The sequence below is a fragment of the Cervus elaphus genome, chromosome 1 (genome assembly GCF_910594005.1).
Source record: "Cervus elaphus chromosome 1, mCerEla1.1, whole genome shotgun sequence".
In the NCBI taxonomy this organism is placed as follows: domain Eukaryota; kingdom Metazoa; phylum Chordata; class Mammalia; order Artiodactyla; family Cervidae; genus Cervus; species Cervus elaphus.
Window position 1 is genome coordinate 21,908,503 of NC_057815.1, and position 20,789 is coordinate 21,929,291.

At 41.8% G+C, this 20,789-nt stretch overlaps 1 protein-coding gene across 8 annotated transcripts in view; it reads right to left on the minus strand.

Annotated features, from left to right (window-relative positions):
• YAP1 (Yes1 associated transcriptional regulator) overlaps positions 1–20,401 on the minus strand; it is a 124,556-nt gene extending 104,155 nt beyond the window's left edge. For 7 of the 8 annotated variants that reach the window (XM_043895163.1, XM_043895031.1, XM_043894873.1 and 4 more), the window contains exons 1-2: positions 19,884–20,343; positions 16,859–17,109 (exon numbers count right to left, since the gene is read on the minus strand). In XM_043895163.1, the coding sequence (XP_043751098.1) occupies positions 16,859–17,109; positions 19,884–20,201 (569 nt within the window). In that variant the 5' untranslated portion in view covers positions 20,202–20,343. Of the gene's footprint in view, positions 1–16,858; positions 17,110–19,883 lie in introns of all 8 variants that reach the window. The other variant, XM_043894963.1, reaches the window with a different exon arrangement.
• Positions 20,402–20,789: the final 388 nt, after the last annotated feature.

Sequence of the window (20,789 nt, forward strand, 5' to 3'; positions counted from 1 at the left end):
TATTCAACGCAGGGTTACTCTAACTTTAAAGCAGTAGCATATAAAGTAATTCTGCATATTCAAAAAGAAGTTTCTTTAAATGTTTTTCTTTGAAATTAAATATAAATCACTATCTGACTCACAAAATACTAACATTCTTCCATACACTGGAATGAATAAAGCAATGAAAATAATCATCAGCAATTCGCACTACCGCTGACAACGGGCTAAAAAAAAAAAAAAAGAAGTCTAAGTTGTATTTGACAATCCAAACAGTCCAAAGTTACAGCTGACTATAAAGAACAGATGCTGCAAATGTGGAAAGTGTCTGGGACTGCTATGCTGTGGCTCTGACAGATAGAGTGCTCTTCTTCAGAAGGCTAAAAAAGCCTTTTGTTGGACTCTCGGGGACAGTGACTGCCTTTTAGTTTCTGCGCTAACAGAGGAGCTACAGATGAGAAAGAGCTGAAAGTCTGAATCTCAAATCTCTTCTTTCTGATATTTATTTACAGCTTAATAGATAATAAACAATTAGTGATATGTTAGTATTTTCTCAAACAAAATACTTCTTAAAATCAGCCTGGCATGCTGCAGTCCATCAGGTCGCAGAGTCAGACACGACTGAGCGACTGAACTCTCAGCGAAGCCACACCCCAAAACTCATCACCGATTCTTTATCTATATAGCCAGCCCTGTCTTTTCTAACTCTTTCATCTTTAACTATCAATTTCATCTTAAATTTCTACCTATATTCCTAGTGTCACTGTTAGAGCTCTTTTACTTTTCATTTTCCTTTACACTCAGTCACAATAAGAAAAATCCCTCCTTTAAACATTAGCAATCCCCCTTCTACTGCCAACATTGCTAAGAGATTTTGCCTAATGGTGGCATTTACACACTAAACTTAGTATTCTTTGTGTAAAATGTAAAGCCTGCAAATACAACATCACTTCAAAAAGTTAATTTGATACTTATATATAGACTGGGAATTCACGTGAATTTTTTCATTGATTTTCACAGCATTTTAGAGCTGGGAAAGTTCTTAGAAATCATATATTCTAATCCACTAATTTCACAGATGGGGAAATCAAGGTTCCCAAGTAAGCAATCAGCCAGTCAGCCATACTACTAAACAGTTATTAAACGCCAGACACTATGGTAAGGGCCAAAGACGTAATGAGGAAGTGAATGTGGGCTTTGTAATTTCCAACGGGGAAGACAAGCAACAGGTAACTCGTTCAAGTAAGAAGGAAGTGTTTTCTCACTAGACACAGAACTTTACATAATGTCGAATTACAAAACCACTCACAAATAAAGCAGAGTCAACAAAAGCACTCAACATTCAGTAAAGAATAAAATCCTCTTCCATCGAATCCTGTTCGTCCTTTAAACACAACCAAAGACCACACTCTTGCCTAAACCTCTAATGACTTGGCACAATGATCTCGTCATTTTCTGGGTTACTCACCTAAACTACCTAAGGCTGACCACATTGCTTAGCAGTCAACTGGACATATTCTTGGACCATTTCTATTTCACATACCTTGACTCCTAACTGAGAAAGGGACCACGAGGTTCTTAATCTGTATGTTTTACACCTTGGGCAAGCACGGTGCTAACGCTTTCTAAAGACATCAACACAGATGAATATAACTCAGTGCTTCCAAAATGACTGAGAACAACACTTAGAAACAATTCTCAACACTTTTTTGATGAGACTTTATTATGTGGTGGCACTATACTAGGTGCAGGGAGATACGATACCAACAGCTTTTAAGTGAAAATGTACTCCTCATGTAGAAATGTTCGTGACAGGCTAGAAGAGGGCACTTCCAGGCAGACTGGAGGCTAGGAAAATCCAGGAAGACAATCCAGGGAATGAACATCTTGAGCCAAATCCTGAACGAATCTGTATTTCATTTAAACAGTTCCCTGATGAAGGGTAGGGATCGGAGGGTGAAGAAAGCTACCATTTAGTAAAATACAGAAATGTCCTAAATCTCAACTTAGGTCACAGAACTAGGAAATTTCTTTCAATTGTAACTGCCACAATTAAGAAACACGATTTCACTCAATCTAACTGTGAAATTTAAGAGGATTATTCAGGGATTTGTCGCTAGAGTGCCACTCTTTCAAAAAACTGTATTTATTTTTGGCGGTGCTGGGTCTTAACTGCTGCACACGGGCCTTCTCTAGCTGCGGCGATCCGGAGCTCCTCTTTGGCGCGGTGCAAAGGCTTCGGGCTGAGCTGGCTCCCTCTGCTGCGGGCACAGGTGTTAGGCCCTGTAGCTGTGGCTTGCTGGCCGGGGAGCACAGAGGCCCCAGTAGTGGCAGAGCATGATAGTTGCTCCTTAGCATGCGGAACCTTCCTGGACCAGGGATGGAGCCTGTGACCCCCACACTGCTTGGAAGATTCTTATCCACTGTACCACCATGGACGTCCAAGGGTGTCTCTTTGGAAAGGCCTCGTAACTTAGGGGTCATCCTGTAAGGATACTCTTTCCTCTTTTTCCTTTTAGTCTATGCTGTTGACTACCGTGGGGTTTTTTTTTTTTGGAGGGGGGGGGGAGGTGAGGGGAATTATAGACACACAGTAAGTTAGGAAATAACTCACCTTTTACAGATAATGTCCATGACTAGAAACTCACTTCAAATATCCTAGATTATTACGGTTCCAAATGTTAGCATTTTAAAGAATTTGACATAAAAGCACATTTCAATTCTTGTAACATAATTCCCGATTTTATCAATTGATGCTTTTCTAAAATTAAAATTATAGGTATGGCTAAAAACCACTTTTCTCAGTCATTTAAAATTTCCCTGAAATTGAATCCAGAACAGTGGAGAAAACAAGAGTTTTTTTTTAGGAGGATGGAGAAAAACCATTGAACAATGCCTCAATTTTTTAGGACAATAGACTGTAATACAGAAGCTACTAAGTTTTAAAAGTTTGACACCAAAGAGTGGAAAGTTTGTCAAATTCACATATTAGGAGTGCCCTATTTAAGATAAAATGGCTACTAATTTTACCCTGAGTGGACTGAAGCTCCCTGGTTTTCAATTAATCATTTGCTGTAATTAACATAACCACATTCACATAACCCAATCTCATCCCTTGATGACCAAAAAAAAAAAAAAAAATCACAAATGAGGCCATTTTCTTTTCTTTTCTAACACTATTTAAAAAAGAAAAACTCTATTATAGAGAAATGATGTTTCCATAGGTAGACAACAAAGTTATCTAAACTTTGAAAATCAAACTCCTCCCAAACACAGACTCAGATCTAAAGGACATACACGTTAGGCTGGAATTCCTGTGACAGACAACTCCTGTCATCTGTTTTTGTGAGCTTAAGCAAAACTGCTGGACAAGTTCTGCATTTGATAAGGTGACCTGATTTTAACTAACTAAAAGGGAGTTGGGGTGGGGGCCAGGGAGGCAGTGGAGGAAATCACTGTTATTGGATGCTAAACGATATTCCCTGAAAACTTAAAAGCTAGCTTCTCTTCTATACCCACTTAATAATCTAACTGTTCGGAACGCCTGAAACCCTCCTGCTCTTTAAAGAGTAAGCGACTGACAGAAGGGAAGAGGGCACATTCTGCAGAGCAGGGTTACTGAGCTCCTGCCCCTCACCGGCTGCAGGGTGGGGGCCTCTGACTGCGGGCCTGGAATCACTGACTTGCTCAGCAACTTTGCTGTAATGGCTTCAAATTGCAGGCCTGAGGAAATGCTCCATAAATAGCAGCTCTTTTTTCTTGTAAAGCCTCTTCGTAGACCCAACAGAACTGCACTACCAAAAATGGAGGAGTCACCATGGACCTTTAAAAAAAAAAAAAAAAAAAGGTCAAGAGAACAAGGAGGAATAGCCTGCTAACCAGGTTACTCATTTTGGGGGAATGAATCATCACAGTACTGAAATCTGCTCCACTGTTTGAATGCAACTTTCAGGTAACAAAAATTACAAGGGATTAAGTTAGTTTTTGTAATCATGCAATTTCACAAAAAGGAAAAAGAACCGTTGTTTTTATAGGCCTGTAGGAAAAGGGATGTATACTAAGTTTGAAATTAAATGCTTGAGAATGTCTTCTTAACTCCCAGTGGAGCAGGGCTCCTTCGGTGTCCGTAAGTCACCTGTGAGCCGAGACACACGTGGTGTGGTCACAGAACACACTCTGGGGAGCAGGAACCACACATACACCAATGCCCTGAAGTCGCTGTTAGCACTCACACCTCCGGCAGTCCTTATGTTCATGTATATTTACATGTATGTATGTAAATTGACCATTCGGATAACTTACTGTAAATTAACAAAAACTCAATGAACAGCCACTTTAAGTCGAATATATCTGCAGTAACAATGACGATTTTTCTTAGTTGAATTGAGGCAGAGAAACAAAGCAGCAATGCATTTAAATCAAACACAAATAGGGACCAGGAAAATTCAGGTTCCATGTCGCTCCAGTTTTCCACGTGAGTTCATGCCTATGTTAATCTACAACAAATAAGGCAGTTTTTAAAAATAAAACATAAGAGTCAAGTTTTACAGGATAGGTATAATTAATTGCAATTAGTATTCATGGTTTTAAACATACACGATGACTTGTAATCAAAAAGCCCATATTCTAACTTACTAAATGGTTTAGAAATAACTTGACTGATCTGATGGCATCTCAATTCATATTACATTATTCACAAAAGATTAGATTTCACATTTTAACAGTATAAACTGTTTTCCTGTGACATTAAGCTTTACCCTGAGTTTTTTAGGCCTCAGGTGAAAGTCAACTATCCTGAACATTATTTTTAACAAACTTCCATCCAAGTATGGTAGGCTGAAAAACAGGCCACAATATATTGCAGTTCCTCCCGTGAACAATGAGTCATTTCAAAGCTTCCATTCTGAGCTGACAGAATGCAGTAACAAGTGGCATTATGGAACAGCCTCAGAAGGCTTTGCAGCGTGTCCCTCTATCCCTCGGAAGGCTCCCACCAACACCGAAGACCTCCTCTGTGCCCACCTGGCAGCCACCGACAAGCCGGGAGAGCAAGCCTCAGGATGCAACGGGCATTGGTCCTGAGCCTCCAGGGCTGTGAGAGGACCTAGGCGGTAGTTTAAGCCGCCCAGTCTACTTTTCTTTTGTTGTTGTTGTTATGGTAGCCCAGTTTGGTAAGGCAACCAGTAAGAGCAAATAACCTCCATGTGGCTTACTACAAAACAGCTGGAAGTCTTCATGACCTAATATGCTGCTATCGGCCATACACATGTCTTAATTACTAGCATTCCTGAAACTCCTAACTTCCTTCCAAAACCATGTTAATGAGTTTTGTGTAAAAAGAACTTTGACTGTTCTGTGTCCCACAAGAGTTTTATTAATAAATTTAAATCTGATTGTTTTAACAGTTACTCGATTTAACAGTAACTTACAATGGTGATAGGCAGAATATTAGATTTGTTTCACTATTTTAATAGAGTTGATTAATAAATACGTACTCAAATGTTTATTTGGTGTTGGTAATGTAAAATGGACTCTAAACTACCTGATTTTGCTTGTCTAACACTCTAAAGTTTAAAGAATTCTTTAAATCTCTGAAAGAAAACATTTCAGTTATTAGCAGCTTTCCTACCAACTTTAAAAAGTAGACTGTAACTTTTTACAGCATATTTTATTAGCAATTCAATTTGTCCAACAATAATATCAGTGAATGAAAAGGGCTTACATTCATTTTGCACAATTTTAATAAAGTTTACTTGGTAAATAAACATCAAGCTAAACTTAAAACAGTACCAGAAAGTTGAAAACAATCCCTTTTAACTAGCATTTCCTGCAAATAATAGTGTTAAAAGTAGCCCCCCCCCCAAAAAAAAAAAAATCTTACATAGGCTGTAACACTAAACCTTAAAAAAACACATACTGGATACAAACGCATTTGACAATGTTCATGTAATGGACGGTCTGTAATAGATGGTCTTCACTTGTAAAACTGTTTTTTCCCCCAAGCAGGGAATAAAACCATGCCACTTAGTGATTTTTCAAGTGTTTTGATAAAGAATTGTTGTGTTTTTTTTTAAATGCTCAAGGTCAGAGTGCAGATGTAACCACAATTAATAGCTTCCTTTTGATGAAGGGAGGAATCTCTTAAGATGCAAATAGAATTCAGGATGAGAAGGGCAAGCTTTTTGGCTGTTACCAGAAAATCTCTTTGCAGTTGTCTTTGTCTCCCCACTTCCTATGCCCCCACATTCACTGACTTGAAAATCCTAATTGTACAAGCTTCCCTGGTGGCTCAGTTGGTAAAGAATCCACCTGCAATGCGGAAGACCTGGGTTCAACCCCTGGGATGGGAAGATCCCCTGGCGGAGGGCGTGGCAGCCTACTCCAGGATTCTTGCATGGAGAATCCCCGCGGGCAGAGGGGCCGGGTGGGCTGCAGACCACGGCGCTGCAAAGAGTTGGATGCGGCTGAGCACAGAGCCCGATGGTACGCCTTCAACACTGTCTCTTCAAAGTCCTCCTGCTGTCACCTCATTAACTTCCCCTCCATTCTCATAGCACCCTACTCACCGTATGTAACGTTTTAACAACATACTTTCATTTCTTATTCCTTTAATTCTAAAGCAGTCATATATTCCCTGTCCATGGAACCCTAGATTATTCATTTATAATCCCAAATAAGTAACTGTCTTTTTATAATAGTTCTAGCTATTAGAGTTTAAGAATAACCTCAAACCTATAAACTTCAGAATACACAAGTAAATACTCTTAGCATCTTTTCAGCATGGAATGAGTAACAATAATAACTAAGCAAGAGCTACAGGCATTAATCAGGGTGACTATCAACCAATGGACTGAAATAAATCAGCAGCCTAAGGGACAGCATGGGTTTCCGTGGTGGCTCAGTGGTAAAGAATCTACCTGCCAACGCAGGAGACGTGGGTTCAATCCCTGGTTTGGGAAGACCCACTGGAGAAGAAAATGGCGCCCCACTCCAGTATTCTTGCCGGGAGAATCCCATGGACAGAGGAGCCTGGAGGGCTACAGTCCATGGGGTCGCAAAAGAGCTGGACATGCCATCGACTAAATAACAACAAAGGGACTTCATCCACCGATAAACACGTCAAGAGCTACATACATAGTGCTGAACAAAGATCTATCTTTACTGAGTCCATGATGAGCTGGCCTCCACAGCTTCTCCACTGAGAGATAATTAGCAATGAAAAGGCAATCCTGCAATAGATGTGTCCTGAGACCTGTCTGGTCTATCAAGACTGATATATTATCAATTTTGTCCCAATTCCACAGAGGGGAACCCAGTGAATCCTTAAACCAATGCCTTCTACGTAAAACCAAGAGGTAAGGGCTTATGAAATGAAGAGACCACTAAGTACATATAGTGAATTCAAATAAGATAATTCAGAATAGGAGGGTGAAAGAAACCACAGACATATCAGTGTGAGTGATCCAACACACACCATCCAAAACCAAGTGGGCCTTTTTTAAGAAAAATCACCCTGTGTTTGAGGGAGCAGAGGGAGCTGTGCAAATCCCTATCTGTGGTGATGGGCCCTATTATTTCGCTTTACTCAAAACCAAAAAACAGACGGGGATACGAGGGGGGGTTATCTTCAAACACAGAGGACAATGATACTAATTTTATCTATCACTGTGCAGAAACAGTGATTACTATGTGACCCATAAGAAGGGATCTGTACCAGTCTTAACGGGAAAGTCTGCATACTCCTACAACTGGGAGGGGTTAACAGTGATCTATTACATCAGCTGGCGCCCATCCAGACTACACAATTTTGGAAACATAACCTGTATCAGTCTGAACATGTGTAGAGGAAAAATAGAAACATCTGTATCTTGGCCTACTCTTCCCCAGAGGTTTTTTTTTTTCTGTTTTTAAAATGAAAAAGAAAGTTATCCAGGAGAGCTTGGTAAGTTTTAACTGTGACCCTATCACTGGTAAGGATTAGTTCCAGGCACAGTCTCAGAAAGCTAATTTAGCTCATTTCTAACATTAGTCCTTTGTGATTTTAACACACCACCTAACATATTTAACTAAGATGTATTGATTCTGTTCCAGTCCTCTACCCCATTCAATATTTTAATACCTTTTACCACCCCAAAGTACCCACCTTTTCAGTATCATTTAGCACTCTTCTCTGATGCAAGAGTGTTCTGGTCTGGTTTTGCATTGGTCACTTAAGACTTTATGCAGATTTTAAAATGTTTGCTTCTTCTTTTTCTATAAAAAATTTCCATATGTAACTTTTTAAACCACTCAAGGAAGAGACTGCTGAAAACATCGATCTGAAGAAATTCAACCTGCTACCAGCAAAGGGTCCTAACACATCTCTGTTACTACCTAAGGTGAATCCAATTTAACCTAAACCCAGTTTTCATAAAATTCTAACTTTTTACATGTCCATGGTTTTTTTATATGTAAAAAATACTCTCTTAACATTACTGTATGACATCTAAAATGGCCTGTCAAAGGCAGCACCGGTTACTTTTCTGAGCTATCAAAAAAGCATTTGCTACAGAGAGCAACCACCTAAACTAAGATGAAGTCAAGCTATGTACCTTTGAGGGTTAACCTTCATAAGTATACTAATAACTGTTTAATGAATTTAGATATGCATACACATTTTCTTCAACATCTATGTTGATAAAAACCAGGTGAAAGGAAAAGAATGAAATAAAATATATGCGCTGATTTCATAAGGCTGTTTTACTTTTAAGCCCTACTTTTTAAAGCTGTGGATACTAGACAGAAAACTTGAAAAGGACATGAAAAGCAGACAGGCTCAGCTCCATTATTGCATGTACAGGTAGGAGTTAAGTCTCCAGGCTCTGCGCCCCTTCACACTTTTCAGGGTCCAAACCCTCTGAATAAACTGGTGCACTGCCTGAAGCCAACCATCCTGGTATCAGAGTACACAGTTCCCTCCATTAGCGCATCTAATATGAAGACTGAAAGAGACCAATGACACTGAATTAATCACTTGCCCGGTAAAAGCACTTAAGTATTGATTTAAAAGTTTTCCTGTAATATTTAAGTCAAATCATATGAATTTGTCAGTGGTTACTGTTTGGAGCTTAGAAAACTGGCAACTTTATATAGTCAACTTAATAACTGCAAAATTGGAATCAGAAAAATTAAGCCTACATTCATCTTTTTAAAACCTACTGCACACACTCCATCACTGGCCTGGGCAGAAAATGCAAAATTTATGCTGCAGAGAGGCAGACTGCGAAGGTCTGGATTCACGTACCTGCCACAGCCAAGAGCAAGGACGAAGCCCCGCACTTTGGGCCCAAACACGAGCTGCCAGTCCTAACACGCGCTCCGCGGCCAGGGCTCTAGTGGGGGCTGGCGGATTTTATCTGGAGAAACTGGCCACTACAAGAGGGACTGACATTTAAGGCTTCCCACTTCGGGGCCTGGCTGGTTCCTGTTACATCACTCTCCAGTGAAGCCCACTTAAGACACGGAAAGCAGAAGAAAATTTAAGAAGAAACACCCACTGTAGCATCCTTAGAGAGCTATGACATTACCACATCCATGAAAAAAGAACAGCATGCTATTAAAAAATAACAAAGGAACAATGAGCTCAGAAAAGAGTCCCTGGAAATTAAGAATGATAAATATCTTTCTGGAAAAAAAAAAACAAACAACAACTGAAAGTTAAGAGTTGAAGGAATCTCCCAGTAAGCATAACAAAAGGCTAAGAGAAGGAAAAAAAGGAAAGGTAAGAAAATTCGAGAGCTATTCTGACTAGCAGGAATTCCAAAAACAGAGAAGAGATGAAAAAGACTGGAAGAAATTATGCAGGAAATAATAAAAGACCTCTTCCCCAGGAGTGAAGTACAGGGAAACTACACTGCACAACTTTGAAGGGCGCCACTCACACTGAGGATTGAGTTTCCAAACAACATGATCTTTACAATGAATTTGTACAAGTGCATACCAAAGCATACTATGAAATTTAAATCACCCCCCCACCAACCAAAATAAAGGGGAAAAAACCCTAAAATCACCAAAGAAAGCAAATTGGATTTAGCTGTTCAATAAGATAGCATAAAATGGAGTATTACCTTCTAAACTCTAATGGGAAATAGCTTGAGTTCTACAACCAAACTGCCATCAAGTGCCAACAGATAAAGATACTTTTAGACATAAAAGATCTCAACACAGTTAGCTACCTACACCCTTTTTCTAAGCAAATTCCTGAGAAATTTCAACTCTAAGAGTGAGTAAATCAAGAAAGAGAAAAATAGTAAACAGGGTATCAAGCCAAGAAGAGCGATGCAGGGACTTGCCAGGCTGAGGGTGAAGCAAAGTCCTAGTAAGATGACTCCGAAGCTGAGAGCAACCAATCTAGCGCAGGGCAGGAAGACAAAAGGTTCAGGGGTGTCTCCAAGGGGCCAAAAGAGCAACAGGAATACAAACGAGAAAAATGAGGCACTTACCAAGTCCAAGAGAATATCCAAGTTGTTCAGAAAATCACATTATACAACTCAGCTGTACGCAAACCCTAAAAAGTCTTAATAATACTAGTAAGAATACTAGCAAAACAATTATAGCAATTATAGTGGCCAGGTAAAGGAAGGGGGAATTTTAAAGGGCGCAGAAAAAATTTTAAATGGTAGTGCAGCATATTTTATAAATACGGAATTTTTAAAAAGGTGGAAAATCTCAAAAGAACTGGAAGTGTTTGCCTCTGGAGAATGTAAGTTAGAGATAAAGAAAAGTTCTGTTAAAACTGCTCTTTTCTTTATGACCCTTATAGCAGCAAGGGATTTTCTGAATCTATGTATATGTTACATATACATATGTAAAATTAAATTTCAAAATATATATATGAATGAATCTTCAACCACCTTTCTCTGGCAGAAATCTAGTGCTTCCTAACATTATTCTTACCTGAATTTTCCAATTCTCTCTAATGAACATGTGTTACTTGCATAATTTGAAAAATACACTTTCATTAAAAATTCACAAAATCAGATACACGGGAGAAGTAAAGGAAGGAAGGACAGTTTTATAAACATAAAACAAAAGAACCCCACATTCATGCTTCTACAGAAAAAAAAAAAACAAAAAAAACCCACCTCTTACCCCCACCTCCTAGATGACAGGATTTACTTAGTTCTTTCCTCAAACCTTACTTCATATTCATATTATAGTCGCCTCAGAATATGTGAGAAGTTAAAATTTCAGGCAACTTTCTAAATACACATTGGACTGTGTGAAGGCGCAAAGCAGCACTCTGAAGAAAGGCATTTTCACTCTGAAGCCCAGCCCAACGAGCCTATAGCAAGTCTTCACGCGTGTATCAAAAAGCTCATTCTCTAAACATACATTTATTGGTTAAACAAAGACCTTACTTGAAGAAACTGCAAGAGCAGAGAAGGAGCTTCTAACAAACTGTACCCTCACCACCCTCAAAGCAAGATTTAGTTGAAAAATGTGCTAAGTCTATTGAGTGACACTATCCTGTGCAGAGAAAAAGCCCACTAAAGTAAAAATAAGTAGGTAATAGTACTAACCACAAACAAAACACTGAAAATATCTGGTGGAAGGAAACAGCAATATTTTAAATAGATAGCTCCATTCATTTTGATAATTTGCAACACTGTTCAGAGAAACATCATCTTATCACTTGATGTGTAAAAGATTGTGATTCTTCTCATGCTAAATGCCAAATAAGGATTAAACTACTGACCACTTTTTCTTGTCAAAAATATTAAAGGGAAGGGGGAAGAAAAAGACCATTGTGATTTATACCAAACTTCTTTTGTTTGCTTTCAGAAGGGGTCAAGCCCTGCGCAAATAGAAGTGCTTCCACGGGGGCAGTTCTGTTCCCGGGAAACTCTGTGCTACAGTACTTGAGCATCCAGAACCAGGAAGTAATTCTTCTTCATAAAAACAGAAATGTCCCTTTCATGGCTTGAAGTTCTGATTAATCCTCGAATCAGAAGCCCTTTTTGTAAAACCTGCATCACTTAGTAACCATAGTTATAGAATCACACAGCTCTTTAAGACTTTCTTTTATATGTGCTACTCAACTATTATTAAACTTTCAAGTCATAATTAATGGCTAAATTATGCTATCACTTAAAGTAGCAAATTAAGTTTGAATAATCTTAACCCTTACCAACTGATTTTTAAAACAACTTCACTTTGATTTGCCCGAAGTCTAAACTTCACATCTATTTTCACAAATAGATTACATTGAGAGCTTACATCTTCCCAAAAATCTGAAGGTAAAATGAAATTCAGAGTCATACCAGCATTACTATCTTGGGATGCTAATTCATCTTCCCAACTACAATGTAAAACATACTTTTCTATATTACTAATGAGGACTGATCTCAGGGTTTCAAAAACTTTTTAAAGTTTCAACTATTTGACTATCGTCCAGGCTTTTTTCTACAGTTAACATGAAGCTTCGGGGGAGAAATATTCTAATGTTACTTTTTAAAGAAAATTTGCCTACCATCTTGCAGCTAATTGAGTTTGCTGCAATTAAACTTCTAGTTTAAGAAAGGTCAAGTATCTGTCTGAGTTCACATTGACAATACTCATTATGTTTAGGAAAGTTCAGTTCTATGTTCTATTTATTGTCACACTCACCATTTTCCAACCGTTTTTCCCTAGCATCATATTCAGCACTTTCGCCTGCGTTTTCCTGCCTAAACCTCTGTGGCACCGAAGGCCATTCTTCCCGGGTGCCCACCCACTGAGCAGAAGGAAGCATTTCTCCTGAGAGCTGAGAGCATGCTTTCATCCCTCTCCACTCAGTCAGCGAGACAGAAGGGCAGGCTGGCCATTCCCTCAGACAGGCAAGTAACTGTTCTGGGAGTTTTGACACTAACGTATAACTGACTTACAATATTATACTAGGGCAATATTTTGTGACAGCTATTTCAACTGTTTTTGGGCTCGTGTCCCCACCCCCTCTCTTTTCTGGGTTTTGTTTTTTTGCAGCTTAATCAACAGTTAAGGGCAATATCACAGGCCTTCATTTTTAAAGGAAAATCATCTGGGTTACATTTGATATAGCAAGAAACCAAACAAGCAGATTAGCCTCTCAATAAAACTGTTCTTTTTAAAAACACCTAATATTTATTACAGTAGCAATACACATTATATGTGTTCACAGTCTTCTACCTGGTAAGTGTTTGGGACAAGATGCAAGATCAAATTATTATAACAAGAAACAATTTAACTGATAATATGTCTCCTTTAACTGATACATGTTTGAAGTAGCTTTACTTAGCATAATGGAACATTCATTTCGAAAACAAGATAAGGGTCAAAAAAAAGACTCCAATCACTTACAGCAATTAATAACACCTAGAAGGCAAGTTCATTTAATGTTGGAATACGGGCTAATTTCTATGCTGTGGAATGTCAAAAATCTCTGAAAAGATACCTTTTAAAACTGTGAATCAAGATACTCAATATAGGTGTTAATAAAATCACAGCCACAAGAAACCTTGAGTCTTCAAGGTTTAAAAACAGAGTCCAGTTATTTAGAAAATGATAAAAAAAAAAAAGGCAGAAATGAAACAAAATGACCTCTTAAAAATGAGAAGATTATTAAAACAATGAAAATCTGCACATTTTAAAATCACTGGATGAGACCCTATATGCTACATTTTACATAAGAAGTTCTTTGTATGTGATAACAGTTACAGAGCATCAGAGTCAATAAAACAAATTGGAGAAGTAAGAACACTCTTGTAACCAGAGATATAGAATTCTAATTCAGGAAGTTATTCAGCAGCTTATAAAGAAATAGGAAGTTGTTGACCAACTACTTGAAGAACTATTTCCTGTGGGAAAACTGTAAGACAGATGAAGAAAGCAGTAATTCTCAAAGCAATAAAAGAATTCTCTTAAAGCTCAATACACAATTTTGAAGGAATTAGTTTTAAACAGTAAACTCAATAGAACAAATATTATACCTAATATGCAGACTAAACTTAAAAAAAAAAACACTTCACAGTCATACCAGAACCTGAATGTGTGTCACTGATAAAATAGCTAGGACCATACTTCCACCTTATCACTTGCCAACCTAAGGCACAAGTCTTCTCCAGAAAATCTCACTGATGGAGGCAGGGCTTTAAAAATCCCAACAGTTGCCTGCCTGTAATCCTTCAGTAGTTATGCTGCCTTGAAACAATAGGATGGGCCAACTAACTTCAAAGTCATTTATCTAATGTCACAAGACAATAATCAGTTGCTTCCAAAGTAAATGTTTCTAAGTTTTAAATTATATCATCTGGCAAATTTGGACCATTTATGGTCAGATTTCTCCATGCCAAGTGTGTATTTCAACATATTATATACTTTGTAACTTAAAATTAGTGCCAACAAGTATCTAAAAAAAATGTATAGTAAGGTACAGCTTTCACTGTTGAAATGAGTGTGAAGTCTCTAACTAATTTAAATCTTCATTCTACATCTAGCCAGCAATAAGAATCTTCTTTAGACGCAAGAGGAAAGTACTGCTGACTGCAAAGAGACCTTGACTTTAAAATATCAAACCCAGAATAAAAATGAACTTTGACAATTAACAACCCAGCTCCAAAAACTTCATTTATTACCTTCAACTCTAAGTCAAGGCAGATACTAATCTCATTTCCTGTGCAATACACAAAAATAAATTGTTTAGGACAACTCACATGCCCCACGATATCATGGAAATAGCCACCAACTGGATGTGAACTAATCTTTGTGTAACTCTTCAACTTACAACACCCTGCTCATAAAGCAGATCCTTTAGAAGATACTAGATTTGTAAGTCCACATCCAGTGCTTAGGGCCCCTCTCTGTAATTCCTGATGTGTACCAACTAACCCATGATTTTGCTGACTTTTACTGACCAAGATCCATCCATAAGGGGACACCTTTTTATTTCTGAAGGTTTGATGTGAGCCAAATATTTCATGAAGTCAAAAATCTTCATGATTCTTATCACATAATAAATCTAATTTTACTTCCAGTGAGAATCTCTCAAAAATCTTGAAAAACAATCACGCTAATCTATCTTCTTCCCCGTTTTTCTTTTCCGTGGCATAATTTTCCGATCTTTTTGTCCCGGTTTACCTTCGCTAGAGGCTCACTTGAGTGGGGGTGTTTGGGGTGGGGGGTGTACGTGTGTGTATCTTTCGTTAATCCACCTCTGAGAGAAACACTTTCTCAAAGAAAGCAGCACTGGAAGCTTTAAAAAATAAAATACAGAACATTTCAGGTCAAAACAAAAAGATCGTTAAATGGACATACATAAAAATGTAGGCAGATGTCACCTCGAAGCAATTATTACAAGATACAAAAGACAAAAAGGGGAGCATAAATGTTGCTCTTTAATCACAGACTTTCAGCCATAACATCAACCAAAGAAGAGAGGCAAGCCGGCTATTAAACTGTTTAAAACTCTCCCCAGGTCAGCGTGCGACCCAGCAGGGAGAGGTTCAGAAAAGTACAGCCTTTCTTTTTCCTAACAACCTGGTTTGTTTCCACTCCTTTTCCCTTCAAGACACATCCCTCACAGCGAGCAACTCTTTCAGCCATTTACTGGGGACGTCTGCTTCAGAACAAATGATCTTGCTCATGCAGATGAGTTTGCCAGACTTGTGTGTACCTTCCAGTCTCAGGCGCTTTATTGTTCTGGTTGAAACCTGACCCTCTGAAATGGATACTGGGACACCACAAAACGATTTAAAAAAGAAAAAAGTTGCAGGAAAGGGGGGCAAAAAACTGCAGAAACTTTTCAAGATCAAGCTTTTCCCTCTGCTTTTCTCCTAAATAAGCTTGCCACAAAACTGTATCTTACACTGAAAGTTAACAACCTGCCCTGAAAGGCAATATAAAATATTAAGATATACAACAAAACAGTATTATTATTATATTATCTGAACTAATGAATAAATGTTACATTTGCCTTGGGAGGAGACTGTCAAAGACAGATGTCAATCAAAACCTGGATTATTTTTTATTTTATCATCTCAACACGACTGAACAGAACTAAGCAACTTTTTGAAAATATCAATTTCAGCCTATACTTACTTGTAGGAAACACTCTGTATATACTTATGCCAAAGAAGCCAAATAAAAATATTAAAGTATCCATAATTTCAAAGTGAGAGGAGACAAAATTCTACTTTGATCTTTTCAGCGTCAATGAAAATCTGCCATTTTGTTAAACACACAAAAAATAAGGCTGAGAAAAACAAATAACCCAACAGCCTTGTTTTTGTTTACCCAGAGAAGAGGGATTCTATTTTGAAGACCTGCTGGCTCAAAAGAAGTTTGCCACTGAACTACTGTATATCAAATACGAAAAGCGTATTTCTCTTTGCTTTTCGAAGGAGAAAATGACAATATACATCAAACTGCAGCTAAAGGGTCCGTCATCTCATACCTAAAATACTGTAAAATAGATTTCCAGGGAAGTCCTACCTATTTTTATAGTTCTTTTCTACCAGCAAAATGTTTAAAAAGGTAAGTAGTGCCGTACGAACTTTATAAAACTATGCCAGCCTCCTAATTCTCACAATTTGAAATTCTTCACGGGATCCTTTAAGTTTTGAGCTAGGCTAATTAACAGGTTTGGCACAAACTCAAAATGAGAACATCCTAACTGCCACAAAAAAAGGTTAGTAAGAGGCTATGAGCCAGGAATCCATAAAGCTTTCAAAATATTACCCAAAGAAGGTATTTAGGTCATACTATCCTGGAAAAAAAAAGAAATTATGGAAGAGATCACTGAGCTTGACATGAACATTAAGGAAAACATAAAAATTAATCGTATCTTGGTACCAGAAAAATGATCCCCCACCCTTTTTCCACTTACTTTAAGAAGTACCTCTGACCGGAAGATGTCTTCGCCATCTCCCAGCCGGCTGGCAGAGGCACATCGTCAGGGATCTCAAAGGAAGACTGTCGAAGGTGCTGTGCGGCCGGTGCGGCTGCCGGGCCGGAGACCACGCCCGTGGGGGTCAGCGTTCCCGGGGACACGGCTCCCAGCTGCAGGGACGCGGGGGACGAGTGAGCCCGCACGTGCTGCGGAGTCAGCGCCCCGGCGGTGCCCGCGTCGGTACTGGCCTGCCGGGAAGGTGGAAACAAAGACTTCTTAAAACACGTTCTCAAAGAGAATCCTTGCAAACTTCTTCAATAGATATTTGGTTGCCATGAAATTCTAAATACCAAAGGTAAATTTCAACATTTAATATCTAACACAGAGGAATACAGGTTGCAGATGGATACTTTTAAATGCTGAGGTAGACACCAAGGCGGGTGTTTTTCCAAGGTCTGAACTGTTTTAGGTATAAACAAAACCCAAAGACTAAAATGACTATGGACTCCCCACCTTTTTTCAAAACTAAGTTTTACCTAATGGTTTTTTCTAAGCCAAGCCCTAAACACAAGACAGGTGTCATTTTTTTCTCACCATGGACAAATGTCATCAATACAGCAACCATCAAAATTTATACAACTTTTAAGAACTACAAAAGATCCAGAAACATCCAAATATTCTTTAAAAGCTACCTAATGAATGAAATATAAACCCAGCCATATATTTGTACCTAGATGATAAAGATGTCAACAATGTAACTACAAGGTAACTTAAGAATTTACATACTTACATATTTACAACTGTGTAGCAGCAGAAAACCTCCTGAACTCAGACCCTAAAGATACCGGTTCCAGTCCAACCTGGCTAATGTGACACACGGGACAATATCTTACTCTCTGAGCCTCAAGTTTCCTCATTTGTAATAGCTTTTTTTTTCCCCACGATGGAAAAATGAGGCAATAAATGAACTTATATTCAAACATTCAATAATTTGTGAACAACAGTATTGACAACCCATATTCATATTATTCATAAGCAAATAGTTATTTAAATTCCTTAATTAGAGTTAGGGTTTGATTATCAAAAAGTTAGAATTTCCCAGACTCATATAGCCAAGGAAGAGAGACTGGAAGCGATCAGCAAGGGCCTCTATGCCTTGATGTTAAATCACATATATTCTGAGTTTCCAGTCAGAATAAACTGGAATTTAGGACTCATTAGCATAAATAAGTCAAACTTACAGATGCACAACACTTGGTCAACAAACGCATTAAAACAAACAAAACTAGTAAATTCTGAATATTATGAATCCATAAACTGCTGATACAAACTTTCATGCAATCATTTACTAGAAGAATAGGTACACTTTTCAATGGCAATTCTTTTCGGCTTATAGATGCCACAAAATGGGGAATTCAATCTCCTATGGGTATTACCCTTTCGAAACATATTAACTAGCAGCATAGCTGTGGAGACGGTGGGGTGCAATGCCAACACGCATTTTTACCCATGAGTCTGGAAAGTCATTTCCAGGGGTAAGAGAAAGAAGCATCCCTAAGTCTACTTCTTTTTTTGTTTGTTTGTTTTTTGATGTCTACTTCTTACAAACTGAAATGTTTAGGGCAAGCAGCTAAACTGCTTTTCCTTCCTCTCCCTTAACCCGGGTTTTTGTCAGCAGGTTAAGCGAGTTTTTCTGAGTTCCCAAACCCCTTGGTCTGAGGGAGAATAACTTATCACAGGCCTGCAAATAGGAGGGGCGATGGGAGTGGGGGCGATAAGTATTCTTTCCGCTCAAGTTACAGCCGAGTGGACTAACTTCATCGCAGTATTTGGAAAACCAATTAACTTTTGGGCAAAGTTCCTATGCTGAAGTTTAGCCTGAAGCAAGTTCTTTTTTTAAAAAGGAAGGACAGAAAGAAAAATCTCCCCTAAACAAATCTGGGACCGATCGGAATGTTAACACTTTTATGATACACAGTTGCACTTCAACGCTGGATCACATTGACAAAATAATCGAACGCTGGGTATGTGGAACAGCCATGTTCATATCCTCAGTAAGAATTAAAAGAGCAATGGCGAGCCTCGAATTAGTCATCGCTTCCCAAACATTAACTTCTAATCACAGCTGAACTAGGCAGGACTCGGCCTGTGAGTCAACCTGCGGAGCGTTATCAAAGGCTTGTGTTAAACCCCAGGCGCGGTGCAACCCAGCCCAGGGCCCGCGCGCCGTGCAGATGTGGCCCATTTAAAAGCATTTCAGCGGGCTGTAAATAATCGTCCGCCGTGGGGAAGCCAGCACGTGAGCCCACTGCGCTTCGGGGAGAGTGAGCCTGCGCGAGCTGTAGAGCGCAAGGGGGAAGGGCCGGGGTGAGAGCGCCCAACTCCATAAACAACTTCCAGGAAAGTCTGGATCCTGTGCTCGGCGAGCGCCGGGGCCGCGAGGAGGAGAAGTGCTCCCGGGAGGGGGCGGGGGACAAAGAGCCCGGGACCGCCCGGGCCGGTTCGAGCCCCGGCCCTGCTCCACGCTGGCCAACGAGGGCACGATTCCGTGCCTCCCCGGGAGACGGGCGGGGGGGACCGGGGGGCCCCAGAGGAGAGGGGCTCCGGGCGCGACTCCGCCCGCGGAGGCCAGGGCCACCCCCGTCCGCGGCCCGGCGGCGGGAGCGGAGGTGCGGGGCGCGCGCGCATTGTGCGAGCCCCCCGCTGCCCGGCCGCCTCGCCCGCCCCTGCCTTCCCCCCCAACTCCGCCGGGAGTCCGCGGGGGAGGAAAGAAGGGAGCGGGCAGAGCGCGCCCCCGGGGGCTGCAGCCGCGGAGAGGGACTCCCGGGGGCGGGGGGGGGGGGCCACAAATCTCGGCCTCGGACTCCGGAGGAGCGCGGTGCCCCGGCCGGCCCGCCTCTGCGCGCGCCCATCCCCGCCCCGCCGGCGCCCCCGGAGCCCGCACCCCACGAGCGCCCCCGCCGGAGCCCCCGAGCCGGGGGCCCGCCCGGCGGGGAAGCGGGGAGACGGGCGGCGCGGTTACCTGTCGGGAGTGAGATTTGGGCTCGGGTGGCTTGAAGAAGGAGTCGGGCAGCTTCCGGAGCCTCATGGGCACGGTCTGCGGCACGTTGGCCGTCTTGGGGTTCATGACGGCGTTGAAGAGCGCCTCCAGGTCGGTCTCCGAGTCCCCCCGGACGTGCACGATCTGGTGGCCGGCGGGGGGGGCCTGCGGCGCCGCCGGGGGTCCCGGGGGCGCGGGCTGCCCGGGCGCGGACGGCGGGCCCTGGCCCTGGGGGGCCTGCGCGGGCGGCGGGCCCTGGCCCTGGGGGGCTGGCGGTGGCGGCTGCGGCCCGGGATCCATGGCTCCTGCCTCTCCCGGCGGGCGCGGGCTCCGCCCGGACGGCCCGGCTCGACGAGCCGCGGCGGGGGAAGCGGCGGGCGCGGCGCTGGCCTCGCGCTCAGGGCCGGGGGCTGCGCCGCGGCCCCGCAGCCCCCGCCCCGCGCCCGGCTCCGCGGGCCTGCGGCGCGTCGGGAGGGGCCGCCGGAGACCGGGGCCCGCGGCGCCCGCGCTCGCTCCCTCGGCCCGGGCTGCGGCCACACGGCCCGCGCCGCTCCCCTCCCCCTCGCCCGGTTTCCTCTCCTTGTTCCTTCCTTCCTCCCTTTCTCTCCCCCGGCGGCGGCCGCTCCCGACTGAGACGCAAACTCGCCTCGGACGCCAAAACTAAAGTTGGGAGACGCGCCCGCCCGAGCGGCCGCGGCCCCGCCTCCTCGCGGCGCTTCCTTCCTCTGCGCGCCCGCCCGCGCCAGATGCGCAGGGAAACTTTCCCCGGCGAGGGCGCCGCATTCCTGCGGACTCCGGCCGCCGCCGCCCCGCCCGCCCGCGCGCCCGCGCGCCCGGCCTCCGCGGGGCCTCGCGGAGCCGAGGCCGCGGCCGGGAGCGTGCCTGGCC